The 13,749-nt window shown below is 43.1% G+C and overlaps 2 protein-coding genes across 3 annotated transcripts in view; one reads left to right on the top strand and one right to left on the bottom strand.

Moving 5' to 3' along the window:
- The window catches only part of suz12 (SUZ12 polycomb repressive complex 2 subunit), a 61,484-nt gene extending 57,199 nt beyond the window's left edge, over positions 1-4,285 (top strand). The window contains exon 16 of the mRNA XM_033044662.1: positions 417-4,285. Within this exon, the coding sequence (XP_032900553.1) occupies positions 417-762 (346 nt within the window). The 3' untranslated portion in view covers positions 763-4,285. The remainder of the gene's footprint in view (positions 1-416) is intronic.
- A 6,537-nt stretch (positions 4,286-10,822) lies between these two features.
- The window catches only part of crlf3 (cytokine receptor like factor 3), a 46,741-nt gene continuing 43,814 nt past the window's right edge, over positions 10,823-13,749 (bottom strand). For both annotated transcript variants that reach the window (XM_033044664.1, XM_033044663.1), the window contains exons 8-9: positions 13,511-13,623; positions 10,823-11,879 (exon numbers count right to left, since the gene is read on the bottom strand). In XM_033044664.1, the coding sequence (XP_032900555.1) occupies positions 11,626-11,879; positions 13,511-13,623 (367 nt within the window). In that variant the 3' untranslated portion in view covers positions 10,823-11,625. The remainder of the gene's footprint in view (positions 11,880-13,510; positions 13,624-13,749) is intronic.

The following is a 13,749-nucleotide window of genomic DNA, read 5'->3' as shown; positions in this document are numbered from 1 at the left end:
CAGCAACTCTACCGCTGCGCCACTGTGCTGCCCTTGGGAAGGGAGACTAAAAAAATGGCACAGTATTCCAAATGTGGTTTGCTGGGTCCCTGTATACAAGGCCATACCACCATTGCACCATTGCACACACATCCCTCTTCCAATGGAGTTGACGTGCTGTTGCCTTCAGAATTGCCATTATAAAAACATAAAAAATGGTGATTACAGTTGAGGATTAATGTTTATGTACCATGTTTCCAAAATATGTTTGCAGCCTAAAAAGGGTTATCCTTCAATTATGCGCTCATCAAATGATGTGCAGGGGCTGAATGACTCAATGGGCTCCTGTTATTCTACAGTTCATTATCGGTATTAATGGGCTGTTGTTACTCTGCAGTCCCGTGTATCTGTATTAATGGGCTGTTGTTACTCTGCAGATTCATCGCTGACAATCAGATGCATCAATCCTGCCTGCTCTTTGTAGAGACTTGTGGACCAAGAATAGTTGAGAGGAGCCTGTGTCGGAACTTCCTGCTCCACCTGGTTAGCATGCACGACTTCAACTTGATTAATTTAAACACCATAGATAAAGTGATGGCCAGGCTCGGGGAGCTGCAGCAGAAGCTGCAGAGGGATCACTTGGCTTTGAAACTGAGACAGGAGGCGGCAGCTGACGGTCAGCTGAACAGTGAAGACAGTGGTGCGGCGTTGAGAGACAAAGCGACCAGCACTGACATTCTCTCCTCAGGTGTCACCAAACAGAGCAAAAGGCACAAACTCTGAAGTCAAACCACTCGCCCCCGTCTTCCCTGACCCCTGACACCCACCACCTCCCCACCCCTCATCCTTTTGCCCACACCCCCCCTGTCCTCGCCTTTCTCTGGACACAGTGGGACATCACAGTGAGGAGAGAAGGTGCAGATGGAGATTTATTTGTATGCATCGCAGCTGCAGTTGGCACGCTCCCAATGAACACGGGGCTAATCATTAACTGAGTGAAACAAGATAGCAGTGTTGTATTAAGATACTTTATTCTTGTAAATGTTGGTGTGTTCATTTATTTGTACTTATTTTAGCTGATGGAGTACAATTTTAAAAAGACATTACATTCATCACAGTGAACCAAGCCAGCACGGTTCATCTGCCTACAGATGTTCTTTGTGCTAATCATTCTTTCTAGAATATCTTATTTTGGCTACAAAAACCAAATATTTCACCCATCATATTGGCAGTTTAAAAAAAAAAAACGGTATTGTATAGTTTTAAAATCTATCTCAGAAGTGTTTTTTTGTGATAAAGAAATCTCTGAAAGGATTGTGTTTCACCTCACATTCTTTTTTTTGAAGAAAGCATGTACTTTAGATGAAATATGCTGTATTTCATGAGTGTAACACAAATCCTCTCTTTCAAAAAAACAAGTGCAATTTAAATATTGTTTATATCTCGGTCTCAATTTCCTAGTGACACAGGGGCAGTGCGAATCTTCCTTTTATGGAAAGGACTCCTGTTTTTTAAGTCTTTATAATTTCTGTTTTAAGATGACATTTCTACTCTTTGCTCACGTGCCTCTTTGTGTCCTTTGCTCTTACATTAAGCCTTTTTCTGCATTTGTTTTGTTGCTTTCAGCTTGCTGTTATGCCAAAGCATATGCGTGATGTGCTTCATTTAGGCTTTTTAAAAAAAAAACACACAAAAGCTTTGGTGTCGGATGCTGTGTCTCACCGTTATTTTTTGCTCTGGTATTGTCGGGGCTACCTTCTCCACGGCAACTTGGGAAAGATACGTATAAAGGAGGGGAGGGGAAAGCCATTTGGACCAGTGTTGCTGTGATTGCTTTGCGGTGGTCACGCCAAGCTTGTCTTAACAACAGTAAAGAAACACTGTATAAAGTCGGAGGCATTTTGAACCACTCCAGAACTGAGTGGGTGAGAAGGGACAACACTTGGCCAGAAGTACTTCACCTCTCTGTGCAATTTATACTATCATGTTTTTATTTTCCTGTTACCAGACCACAAGGTATTTATTGCAAGAGACACTAAAAAAAAAAGACGGATAAGAGGTATGTATTTTACGCAGTATTTTGTCACATCAGATAAATCCGTTGTGCAGGTAGAACACATTTCTGAGTTATGTTAATGTTTACAGTTTTTTTTCCAATGGAAAGTGTTTCTCTGCCTCTACTGGTGCAGTATAAGGAATGCAGGTTTTTTTTTTTAAATTCAGTAAACACTGGGCCAAGTAACATTGTCTATTTTGAAAACTTTCAGAAAGATTACTTTTTTTCTTGTTTTTGTAGGAAAAAAACTTATTTAAAATGAGAGGGAAGGGTGCTGCTGTTGATTGATAACATGTTGAATTTTACTATATCCCATAAATGGCTGATTTTTCTTTATTCCCAGCTGTAACAATATGCATTTCTGTGAATTGTTTTATCCCTTTTTCCCCGGGTGTCTGTATAGTCTCTGCTTTCTTGTTTGTGGCTTTGACCTGCTAATGCTCTGCACATGTAAATCTGATCTTTTTTTTGTATTTTCGGTTGGGGTGCTGTAGTGTTTTTCTCGCTGCTAATGTTTCTAAGCAAAGTAATTCTCGGCTGCCACGGATGGTTGGCACGGCCGACACAGTTTGACAGCCCAAGGTTTTGAATTAATGCTGGAAATTTTGGATCTCGTGATATTTTACACTGACATTTCGTTTTTTTTTATAAAAAAAAGACCCCGTACCTTCCTGTCACAGTTTTGTAACCAAACTGGTCATCGAAATGTTAATGGGTTTTTCTATTTAAAAAAATAAATAAAATAAGCAATTTTCCTACTTCAAACTGAATGCCTATAATGCCAACCTTGCAAAACGTAAATTAAAATCTCAATTTAGAAATTAAGATTGACGACTCCTTAATAAAGTGGAACTTGAGTGACTAGGTGATTTACGCACTCTGTTTAACCTGAAAGGAAATTGTTGCTGGATGTTCAAACGCAGTGATTAACTCTCTTTCGGACCATCTATTAGAAATTACAATGAAAGGTGCTGTCTTGAACCCCGAGATACAATCCAATACGATATAACTTTATTTATCCCAGGAGGGAAATTGATCTGCCAACTGTCATAAAACACAAATGACATGAAACATGAAATTAAAGTGACGAGTGGAAAGGCTTGGGGGATGTGCAAAGAGGGTGGGGGGTCTGTTGTGATGGTGTGTCAGGCAGCATCAGATGCTTCTCCAAACCATCATTGAAAGTTTAAGCTCACTCGACCTTCACCAGTCAGTGTACACTGGTGAACATGAGTGGATCTGTTGCTCTGTCAACTCTTGGCTTGCCCCTGTAAAAGCATCGGACACCAAATGTATTGCCTGGGACCTCTGCATGAATTCCTTGCTGACTGGAGATAATGCAAATGGGGGTAAACCATATTTTTTACCTATTGGGAAGCGTAAAATAATTCCTTAGCATGCATAGAGAAGCAGTAATGTGCTAAGAATCAGGTTTCACTAGGGGACGTTTGTACCCTACTGTAGCACATGGGCATGTCTCGAATGGATAGCAATGGGGAGAGCAGAGTTGCTGTGACTGCCGGTAAACAGACCGACCACCTGCTTTGAGTGGGACCAAGTACGGAGTATCTCAGTGAGTCAGGCAGTATCCCTTGACAACATGGAGAGATGACATTTCAAGGCAAGACAATAGGTGCCCTTCAGGCCCAGATCATTTCTTCAGGCTTGGGACTGAGTGGTCAAATGCCCTTTTAACTGCCCAGTGTACAAATACGATGGTCAAATTGGGTGTTGGCTGTTTGACACAGCGTAGATGGTTAATTAGAACTCCAGTTCCTTGATCTTCATTTGGTTGATAAATTGAGGAAATGGTAACACACGAAAACACTTTCAATTTTGTCTTTAAACTGTTTCATTCTGTGTTTTTGTTTTGTTTGACCATGCATTGCATAATGTGTAACCTCTCCCCACTCTATGCTCTGTGTACATATTCATGTGGTGATTGCCTTGTGCTGTGGTAAGGTTTGGGGGGTACGGAATTGACCGAGGTCGTGGCAAATTCATTCTCGCGTTCTATCTGTGTAACACGGGCCACGATCACCAAACCAACCATATTAGTGCTCGAGTGTGGAACGAGCAATTCGCCAATTTTTCATCCATTCAATTAATTTCAATTTTTCTACCATATTTCTAAAGTATCTCAAACCTTTGAAGAACTACCTCACCATAGTCACTTAGTGGGGGAAAACTGAATTGTAAATGGGATGTTGCATGAGGCCTAATATAGAATAAATAAATACTGTGATTGTCTCTGCGTGTGGATTGCATTTACCTTTTATCTGTTAGCTGTCTTCATTATTTTGGTGGTGTGTGTTTTGGGAATTAGGAGCAATAGACAATAGTTGCAGGAGCAGGCCATTCGGCCCTTCGGGCATTCAATGTAATCATAGCTGATCATCCCCAATCAGTACCCCATTCCTGCCTCCTTCCCATATCCCCTGACTCCGCTATTTATAAGAGCCCTATCTTGCCCTCTCTTGAAAGCATCCAGAGAACCTGCCTCCACCGCCCTCTGACACAGAGAATTCCACAGACTCACCGCTCTCTGTGAGAAAAAGTGTTTCCTCGTCTCCGTTCTAAATGGCTTACTCCTTATTCTTAAACTGTGGCCCCTGGTTCTGGACTCCCCCAACATCGGGAACATGTCTCAGGAATCGGGAGCAGGTCTCAGTGTCATTTGCTGTATATATCGCAGAGACGAGAAACTGCTAGTTTAGGAAAAAAAGGGGGCGCAAAATGTTGGAGTAACTCTGGGTCAAGCAGTATCCCTCAAGAACATGGGTAGATGCCCTTCAATCTAACCCGAAACGTCACCTATCCATGTTCTCCAGAAATGCTGCCTGACCCGCTGAGTTACTCCAGCACTTAAGATAGACACAAAGCTGGAGTAACTAAACGGGTCAGGCAGCATCTCTGGAGGAAAAGGAATAGGTGATGTTTCTGGGTCGAGGTCCTACTTCAGACCTAGAGTCAGGGGAAATGGAAACGAGAGATATAGAAGGTAAATAGAACAAATGAATGAAAGAGATGCAAAAAGCAACGATCATGAAGGAAAGGTGGAGCCCGCAATGGCCCAGCACTTTGTGTCCTTGCTTTGTATATTCACTAGTTGAAAGTGGGGCTGGAGTTGTACATAGCAAAAAATAGTGTTTTAAATTGCCTGCCCGACAGGACAAGAGCATCTTTATTTTTCAGTCGTCAGCTTGGTTGGTGTTTGAGTTGGATTTTGCAGCCAGTTGTGTTGGAATGGTAACTGTAGTTACCTGCTGTCTGTTAATACCAATATCCTAGGCATTGAGATGTAAATTATACTTGTGCTTTATTTTGTTTCATCTTTACTCTCAATTTCCTGTTCTTTCCTAAAGCAGTCTGAAGTAATTCAACGGGTCATCTGTGGAGGGAATGGATAGGTGACGTTTTGAGTTGGTGGGGGGGGGGGGGGGGCTTTTAGACTAACCCAGGGGCGGCACAGTGGCGCAGCGGACAGAGTTGCAGCCTTACAGCACCAGAGATCCGGCTTTTGATGCTGACTACAGGTGCAGTGTGGTTTTCTCCAGGTGCTTCAGTCCCCTCCAACACTCAAGATGTGCGGGTTTTGTAGGTTGATTGACTTTGGTAAAATTGTAAGTGGTCCCTAGTGTGTAGGATATTGCTAGTGTACAGTGTGATCACTGGCCGGCCCGGGCCGAAGGGCCTGTTTCAGCGCTGTACCCTTAAATAAAATAAATAATATCACACGAGGTCAATCAAACCAGGCAAAGGTGCTGCAGAAAGAGAATCGAAACAGCTGACAGAATATTAAGTACAGAGAGTGCACATTAAAGAAAAATGCTGGGCCTACAATGAGGTATATTGGGAGATCAAGTGGTCTATTCAATTGTCTGATAACAGCAAGGGAGAAACTTCTAAAATCAGGATGTACGTGCCTGCAAGCTTCTGGCTGATGAGAAGGGGAGAAGACATAATGACCAGGGTGCAGGTGGTCCTTGATGACACGAGCTGCTTTCCCTGGGTGGTGTGAAGTGTAGATGGGGAGGGGGCCGGCTTGTGAGATGGACTGGGCTGTGTCCACAACTATGTCATTTCTTGGGGCCTTTGGGAGAGTAGTTGATGAACCAACTTATGATGCATCCCAATAGAATGGTGTTTAGCAAAACGCTCCATGTTGGCCCAGGGTATATTGATTATATTTATACCCAGGAACTTGAAACTCAGACCAAAGAGCCTGTTTCTATGAAGTCTAAAGACACTAGACTTTCTATAAAGTCTATAGGGGTAGAGTTGCTGACTTACAGCGTCGGAAACCCGGATTTGATCCTGACTACGGGTGTTGTCTGTGCAGTTTGTACGTTTTCCCCGTGATCTGTGGGTTTTCACCGGGTGCTCCAGTTTCCTCCTACACTCCAAAGATGTACAGGTTTATAGGCTAATTGGCTTGGGTAAAATTGTACGTTGTCCCTAGTGTGTGAGAGTGTTAGTGTGCAGTCGGTCCAACTTGCCCACACCGGCCAACATGTTCCAGCTAAACTAGTTCCACCTGCAGGATTTGGTCCATATCCCTCCAAACCTGTCCTATCCATGTACCTGTCTTGACAGTTTCTTAAATATTGGGATAGTCCCAGTCTCAATCACCTCCAGTGGCAGCTTGTTCCATACACCCACTGCCCTTTGTGTGAAAAGGTTACCCCTCAGATTCCTATTAAATCTTTTCACCTTAAACCTATGATCCTCGATTCACCTACTCTGGGCAAGAGACTGTGCATCTACCTGATCTATTCCCCTCATTATTTAGTACACCTCTATAAGATCATCCCACATCCTCCTGTGCTCCAAACAATTGAGACCCAGCCTACTCAACCTCTGCCTATAGCTCAGGCCCACTTATTCTGGCAACTTCCTTCGGTTTTTTGACAGCCAGGCAGTGTAACAATAACTAGATATAAGGAATGCATCCTTATATGTGTAAGGATTTAAGTGTATTTAAGGGACTTAAGAGGCTCCTTAGCAGAATGAAACAGCAATTCCATTCTTGCTGAACAAGTTGCATCAGGAATAAAGAAAAGATTAGCTTTTTGTATTTCACTTTATTATAAAACGCTTTTTGCAATACACTTAAGTCATGCTCAGCTTTAACCTTGTAGCCAGACTGTTGCAGAGGTAAAAGTAACAATTATACCCTGATCAACCAAAAAGTTCAGATTCTTTGCAATATTTCAAAGTTGAGTCATAACAAAAGAAACTCGCTGCTGCTAAAAAAAAAGCTCAATAAATAGTTAATTTTCATGCATAAGTACAGTATGACATCCACTGGAATCTCAGTCTGAAGAAGGGTCTCGACCGGAAACGTCGCCTATTCCTTCTCTCCATAGATGCTGCCTCACCCGCTGAGTTTCTACAGCATTTTTTGTCTACCTTCCACTGGAATCTCTGCTCCTTACAGCAAACATACTCTTCCAACAGGGCTGTGGCTGGCAGCTCTGCTTGTTCTTTACAGGTGAGATTAGAGGAGGATATTTTTTGAAGACCACCTATAATATCTGAAGGGAGGAAGGAACTGCAGATGGTGGTTTACACCGAAGATAGACACAAGAAGCTGGAGTGATTTAGCAGGAAAGGCAACATCTCTGGGGAAAAGGAATAGGTGACGTTTCGAGTCAACACCCAAACACGGGTCTCGACCCGAAACAGCACCTATTCCATTTCTCCAGAGATGCTGCCTGCCTGCCTGACCTGCTGCGTTACTCCAGCTTTGTGTCTATCCATCTATGACTCTGAAAGATTTACATGCTTGAGAACATATCCAGCCCATAGGAGTAATTTCAACGGTACCTCAAAACTGTTCATTTGCCTCTCTTTGTCCACACTGCTGTACTCTGCACTCCGATGGCTAAAAACCGATGCATAAACGGCAGGTGTTTTTAAATGAGGTTTTCAGGTCCAATTTAATAACCTTGGCAGAAGACGACTTGAAACGTTCCAGGCAGGGCAAGTACTGGAAGATGCATCTCACAGGATAAATAACTTGCAGACAGCCACCTTCAAATTGTGATTGTCCTACCATTGGCTGTTTAATTCAACAAATAAAGGCACTTTTCATGGAGTCTCTGGGTTTGGGAAATATCCAAAATGTTCGGTCATTTTATAAAACATTTCTACTCTTGTCAGCACGATAACCATGTACATATTGAACATTGCATTACAATTCATCACCTTAAGTATGAGCTGGTGGCAGTAGAGTTGTAGCACAGCAATGGTAACTCTACACTGGCAGTGCCCACTGTATAAAAAGGCCCAGCTATTGATAAATGTCATGTATAATGTAAACACTGGAGCCAGTGCTGCCTTGTTATCCGTCCCATTCCACTCCCTTTGTAATAGGGTTGCTCAGATTATACAAAGCGCAAACAATTTCACAGTAAAAAGTATAAGAAAATGATTTGTTAGTGCAGCTGCCCATTCATTCTAGTGTGATGGAGGCACAACGAGCTACAGGTGCTGGTTTAGAAGAAAAAAAGGCTTTAAATGCTGGAGTAACTCAGCGGGTCAAGCTGCAACTCAGAAGAACGTGGATAGGTGATGTTTTGGGTCAGGACTCTTCAGATCTATCAATGTTCTCCAGGGATGCAGCCTGACCTGCTGAGTTATTCCAGCATTTTGTGTCTATCTTCGGTTCCAGAACTACAGTGCCTTCCATAATGTTTGGGACAAAGATCCATCATTTATTTATTTGCCTCTGTACTCCACAATTTGAGATTTGTAATTTAAAAAAAAAATCACATGTGGTTAAAGTGCACATTGTCAGATTTTATTAAAGGCCATTTTTATACATTTTGGTTTCACCATGTAGAAATTACAGCTGTGTTTATACATAGCCCCCCCCCCCCCCCATTTCAGGGCACCATAATGTTTGGGACACATTACTTCACAGGTGTTTGTAATTGCTCAGGTGTGTTTAATTGCCTCCTTAATGCAGGTATAAGAGAGCTCTCTGCACCTAGTCTTTCCATCACCTTTGGAAACTTTTATTGCTGTTTATCAACATGAGGACCAAAGTTGTGCCAATGAAAGTCAAGGAAGCCATTATGAGACTGAGAACAAAGAATAAAACTGTTTCTCAGTCTCAGCCAAACCTTAGGCTTACCAAAATCAACTGTTTGGAACATCACTAATCGCAAAGGGACTGGCAGGCCAAGGAAGACCTCCACAGCTGATGACAGAAGAATTCTCTCTATAATAAAGAAAAATCCCCAAACACCTGTCCGACAGATCAGAAACACTCTTCAGGAGTCAGGTGTGGATTTGTCAATGACCACTGTCCGCAGACGACTTCATGAACAGAAATACAGAGGCTACACTGATGCAAACCACTGGTTAGCTGCAAAAATAGGATGGCTGGGTTACAGTTTGCCAAGAAGTACTTAAAAGAGCAACCACAATTCTGGAAAACGGTCTTGTGGACAGATGAAACAAAGATTATCTTATAGAGTGATGGCAAGAGCAAAGTATGGAGGAGAGAAGGAACTGCCCTAGATCCAAAGCATATCACCTCATCTGTGAAACACGGTGGTGGGGGTGTTATGGCCTGGGCATGTATGGCTGCTGGAGGTACTGGCTCACTTATCTTCATTGATGATACAACTGCTGATGGTAGTAGCATAATGAATTCTGAAGTGTATAGACACATCCCATCTGCTCAAGTTCAAACAAATGCCTCAAAACTCATTGGCCGGCGGTTCATTCTACAGCAAGACAATGATCCCAAACATATTGCAAAAGCAACAAATGAGTTTTTCAAAGCTTGAAAAATGGTCAATTCTTGAGTGGCCGTCAATCACCTGATCTGAACCCAATTGAGCATGCCTTTTATATGCTGAAGAGAAAACTGAAGAGGACTAGCCCCAAAAGAAGCGCAAGCTAAAGATGGCTGCAATACAGGCCTGGCAGAGCATCACCAGAGAAGTCACCCAGCAACTGGTGATGTCCATGAATCGCAGACTTCAAGCAGTCATTGCATGCAAAGGATATGCAACAAAATACTAAACATAACTACTTTCATTTACATGACATTGCTGTGTCCCAAACATTATGGTGCCCTGAAATGGGGGGGGGGGACTATGTATAAACATTGCTGTAATTTCTACACGGTGAAACCAAAATGTATAAAAATGACCTTTATTAAAATCTGACAATGTGCACTTTAACCACATGTGGCTTTTTTTCTATTACAAATCTCAAATTGTGGAGTACAGGCAAATAAATAAATGATGGGTCTTTGCCCCAAACATTATGGAGGGCACTAAGTTCTCTTTCGATGCAGGTGCTGTTGACTATCTCTGGAACCATGTGTTGCCACTGATTCTTTACCCATTTGCACTTTTGAAAATCTTCTGGAGAACACAAACCAAATCATTCTAAAACGTTACGGTACCACAGTCCTGGAAATGTACGAAACTGCAACATTTGTGATCTGACCTGCTCTGTGACCCTGGTCTTCATGGGCATCTCAGCTGCTACACTGCCTCATGACACATGGTGTTAATACTAATTTGTAGCTACATTAAACTACACTGCAACATACTGTTCTACTTGTCAACATATCCCCCCCGCCCAGTGATAACAGTACAAAGAACTGGATTCCCCAAATCTCCAACCCTTAATACTGTCATCATCATCATAAGCTGAAGAGCAAAGGAATAAATGGCTGGGGATGCATAAACTTGGGAGACATTCTTAACTGAGGAGAGCTACTTTATCTAACTGTATATCAGGACAATAATTAGTTCATTAAAAATAATAAATGCTTTTTTAAAAATCTTTAAAATACACTCAAATTGCACTTACCATATGGAGAAGAGGTTGAGGATTAGGATCAGGCTTTAAGAAAGATATAAAAGTTACCAATAAACTTGGTAAGGGTGGCTGTAAAACAGTTCACATTTGTACTGATCGTGTTAAGAATCTAGCTGAGCCTGTTTCCTAGCTGGGCAGCAGACGACATACTGACAATCCATTACATCAAATGCTAGACAACAGTCTAATGGACTGGGGAGCAATTCAGATACTGAAGCTTCTCTCGATTCAAATCATCCTTGGCTAATTGACAATGTGGAGGACAGTGCGGGCTAGGAACCACTCTTCAGGCTGGTGCTGATAACGTTTAAAATACAAATGTTACCTTGGCAACAGTCCACAGCCACACATTTTTTTTAAAACTGCAAAAATTCATTTTTGCTGAATAAACGCACATTTCAGACATAATACAACATTCCGCGGAGTCCAGTATCCACCTGGAAAACTTGTTTAAATATAAAACTTTCATTATCATTTTCACGATAAAAATTAAGGCACTTTCACTTAGCTTACTATATATATATATTTTTTTTTTTAAAAGCTTGGAAAGATGTCAAAATTGCTTCTTTCCCTTCATCCACAAAATGAACATTCAATGGCTCCAGGCTTTTCCAACTGGAGGTCACTGCTAGAATAGGAGGGCTGTTCTTTACTGAGAGACTCCCAAGTTCTTGCTCTGGTTGAGTATCCAGCCCCCAAGTGCTGACGGACACATACAAATGATGACGTGCCCTAGCCCTTTAAAATACCAGCACTTTCCAACCAGGATAGACAAAGGAGCAACCAAAGTACAGAGCTTCACAGGGCTGGTCGAGCAGCCAGTCAAACACCACCTCCCGATTTCCCGAGCTAATGATCACTCGAAGTTTGAAACAAGAGGCATCGTTGAAGGTTGAGCCAAAGTTAACCACATCCATGTCGAAGGTAACGGAGGAGCCAGTCGAAACACACGGTAGTTGGTTGGTCATTTCTTTGCCATCTACAAACACGGCCCCTGAAAGAGAACAAAATGAGTTAACCCAGGAAGGGTCTCGACCCAAAATGTCACCCATTCCTCTCCAAAGAGGCTGCCTGTCCTGCTGAGTTACTCCAGCATTTTGTGTCTATCATGAGATAACTAGCTGATATACAGTCAGCACTTGGGTATTACTATACAGTTAGCTCAGACATCCCTCTACCAACTCCCTCTACCAACATGGAGTCTGAAGAAGGGTTTCGGCCCGAAACGTTGCCTATTTCCTTCGCTCCATAGATGCTGCTGCACCCGCTGAGTTTCTCCAGCACTTTTGTCTACCTTCGATTTTCCAGCATCGCAGTTCCTTCTTAAACACCAACAAGGAGTCGCTGCTTTGTGGTCATGGATGTGAGTTAAAGCACAGATCAGTACAGGAGAGAAGGAATGAGCAACCCTTCAGGGTTCTCGACCCGAAACGTCGCCCATTCCTTCCTCCAGAGATGCTGCCTCACCCACTGAGTTACTCCAGCATTTTGTGTCTACCTTCGATTTAAACCAGCATCTGCAGTTCTTTCTTACACAGATCATTACAGCACAGAAACTGGTTCTTCAGCACATGTCTGTGTCGAACATGATGCCGTTAAACTAATCCCTTCTGCCCACATGTGATCCATAGGCCTCCATTTTAAATCTGCCTCCTCCATCACCACTGGCAGCACGTTCCAGGTACCCACCATGATTTAAAACGTCCCTCTCTCTCACTTTAAAGCCCAATAGTATTTTAGTTGTTTTGTTTAGATGGACACGAAGTGCCGGAGTAACTCAGCGTCTGTCAGCATCTCTGGAGAAAAGGAATAGGTGACGTTTCGGGCCGGATCCCTGTTTCAGATTGCACGTCCCGTCTTCCGACCTGAGACGTCACCTATTCCTATTCTCCAGGGAGGCCGCCTGACCCGCTGAGTTACACCAGCATTGTGTCTCTATCTTGGGTATAAACTAGCATCTGCAGTTCCTTACTACGCAGTCCGATGCGCTGCCGCCCAAAACATTACCTATTCAGGTCGACAACAAATGCTGGAGAAACTCAGCAGGTGAGGCAGCATCTATGGAGAGAAGGAATTGGTGACTTTTCGGATCGAGACCCTTCGTCAGTCTGAATAGACAATAGTGCAGGAGTAGTCCATTCGGCCCTTTGAGCCAGCACCGCCATTCAATGTGAAAATGGCTGATCATCCCCAATCAGTACCCCGTTTCTGCCTTCTCCCCATATCCCCTGACTCCGCTATTTTTAAGAGCCCTATCTAGCTCTCTCTTGAAAGCATCCAGAGAACCCGCCTCCACCGCCCTCTGAGGCAGAGAATTCCACAGACATTCCACAGAAGAAGGGTCTCAACCTGAAACGTCGCCAATTCCTTCTCTCCATTGATGCTGCCTCACCCGCTTAGTTTCTCCAGCAGTTTTTGTCTGTCTTTGTTTTTTCCAGCATCTGCAGTTCTTTCTTAAACATCACCTATTCAGTTCTGTATGTCTTGATTTTAGTTATTCCCACCACTGAGTTTTGGATTATGGTCAGCTAAACGGTCTTGCATTGTAAAACTACCTAGAGAGACCCAGAAGTGTGATGCCTGCAATGCTCTCCCACTGGCCCCGGCAGCGTCTAGTTTCATTACCGTTGGGGCTGATGCAAACGGCCTTGTCCCGCTGCAGGGAGTCACACCCGTTCTGCGCCTCGACGCACACTCCGATACTGTCCCGTTTGTCCGGCATTCCCGCTGCCTCCATCCTGGCAACGCACAAAACCAAAGCCCGGCTCGTGAAAACATTCCCCGGGACGATGCTCAAAGAATTGGCAATTTAAACAACTTAAACTATCGCACCATCCACGACTTCCAGCCTTGCAAACGTTTAC

The sequence above is a fragment of the Amblyraja radiata genome, chromosome 26 (genome assembly GCF_010909765.2).
Source record: "Amblyraja radiata isolate CabotCenter1 chromosome 26, sAmbRad1.1.pri, whole genome shotgun sequence".
NCBI lineage: Eukaryota > Metazoa > Chordata > Chondrichthyes > Rajiformes > Rajidae > Amblyraja > Amblyraja radiata.
Note: the sequence above shows the minus strand (reverse complement) of the source record. Positions and strands in the feature narration are given on the sequence as shown.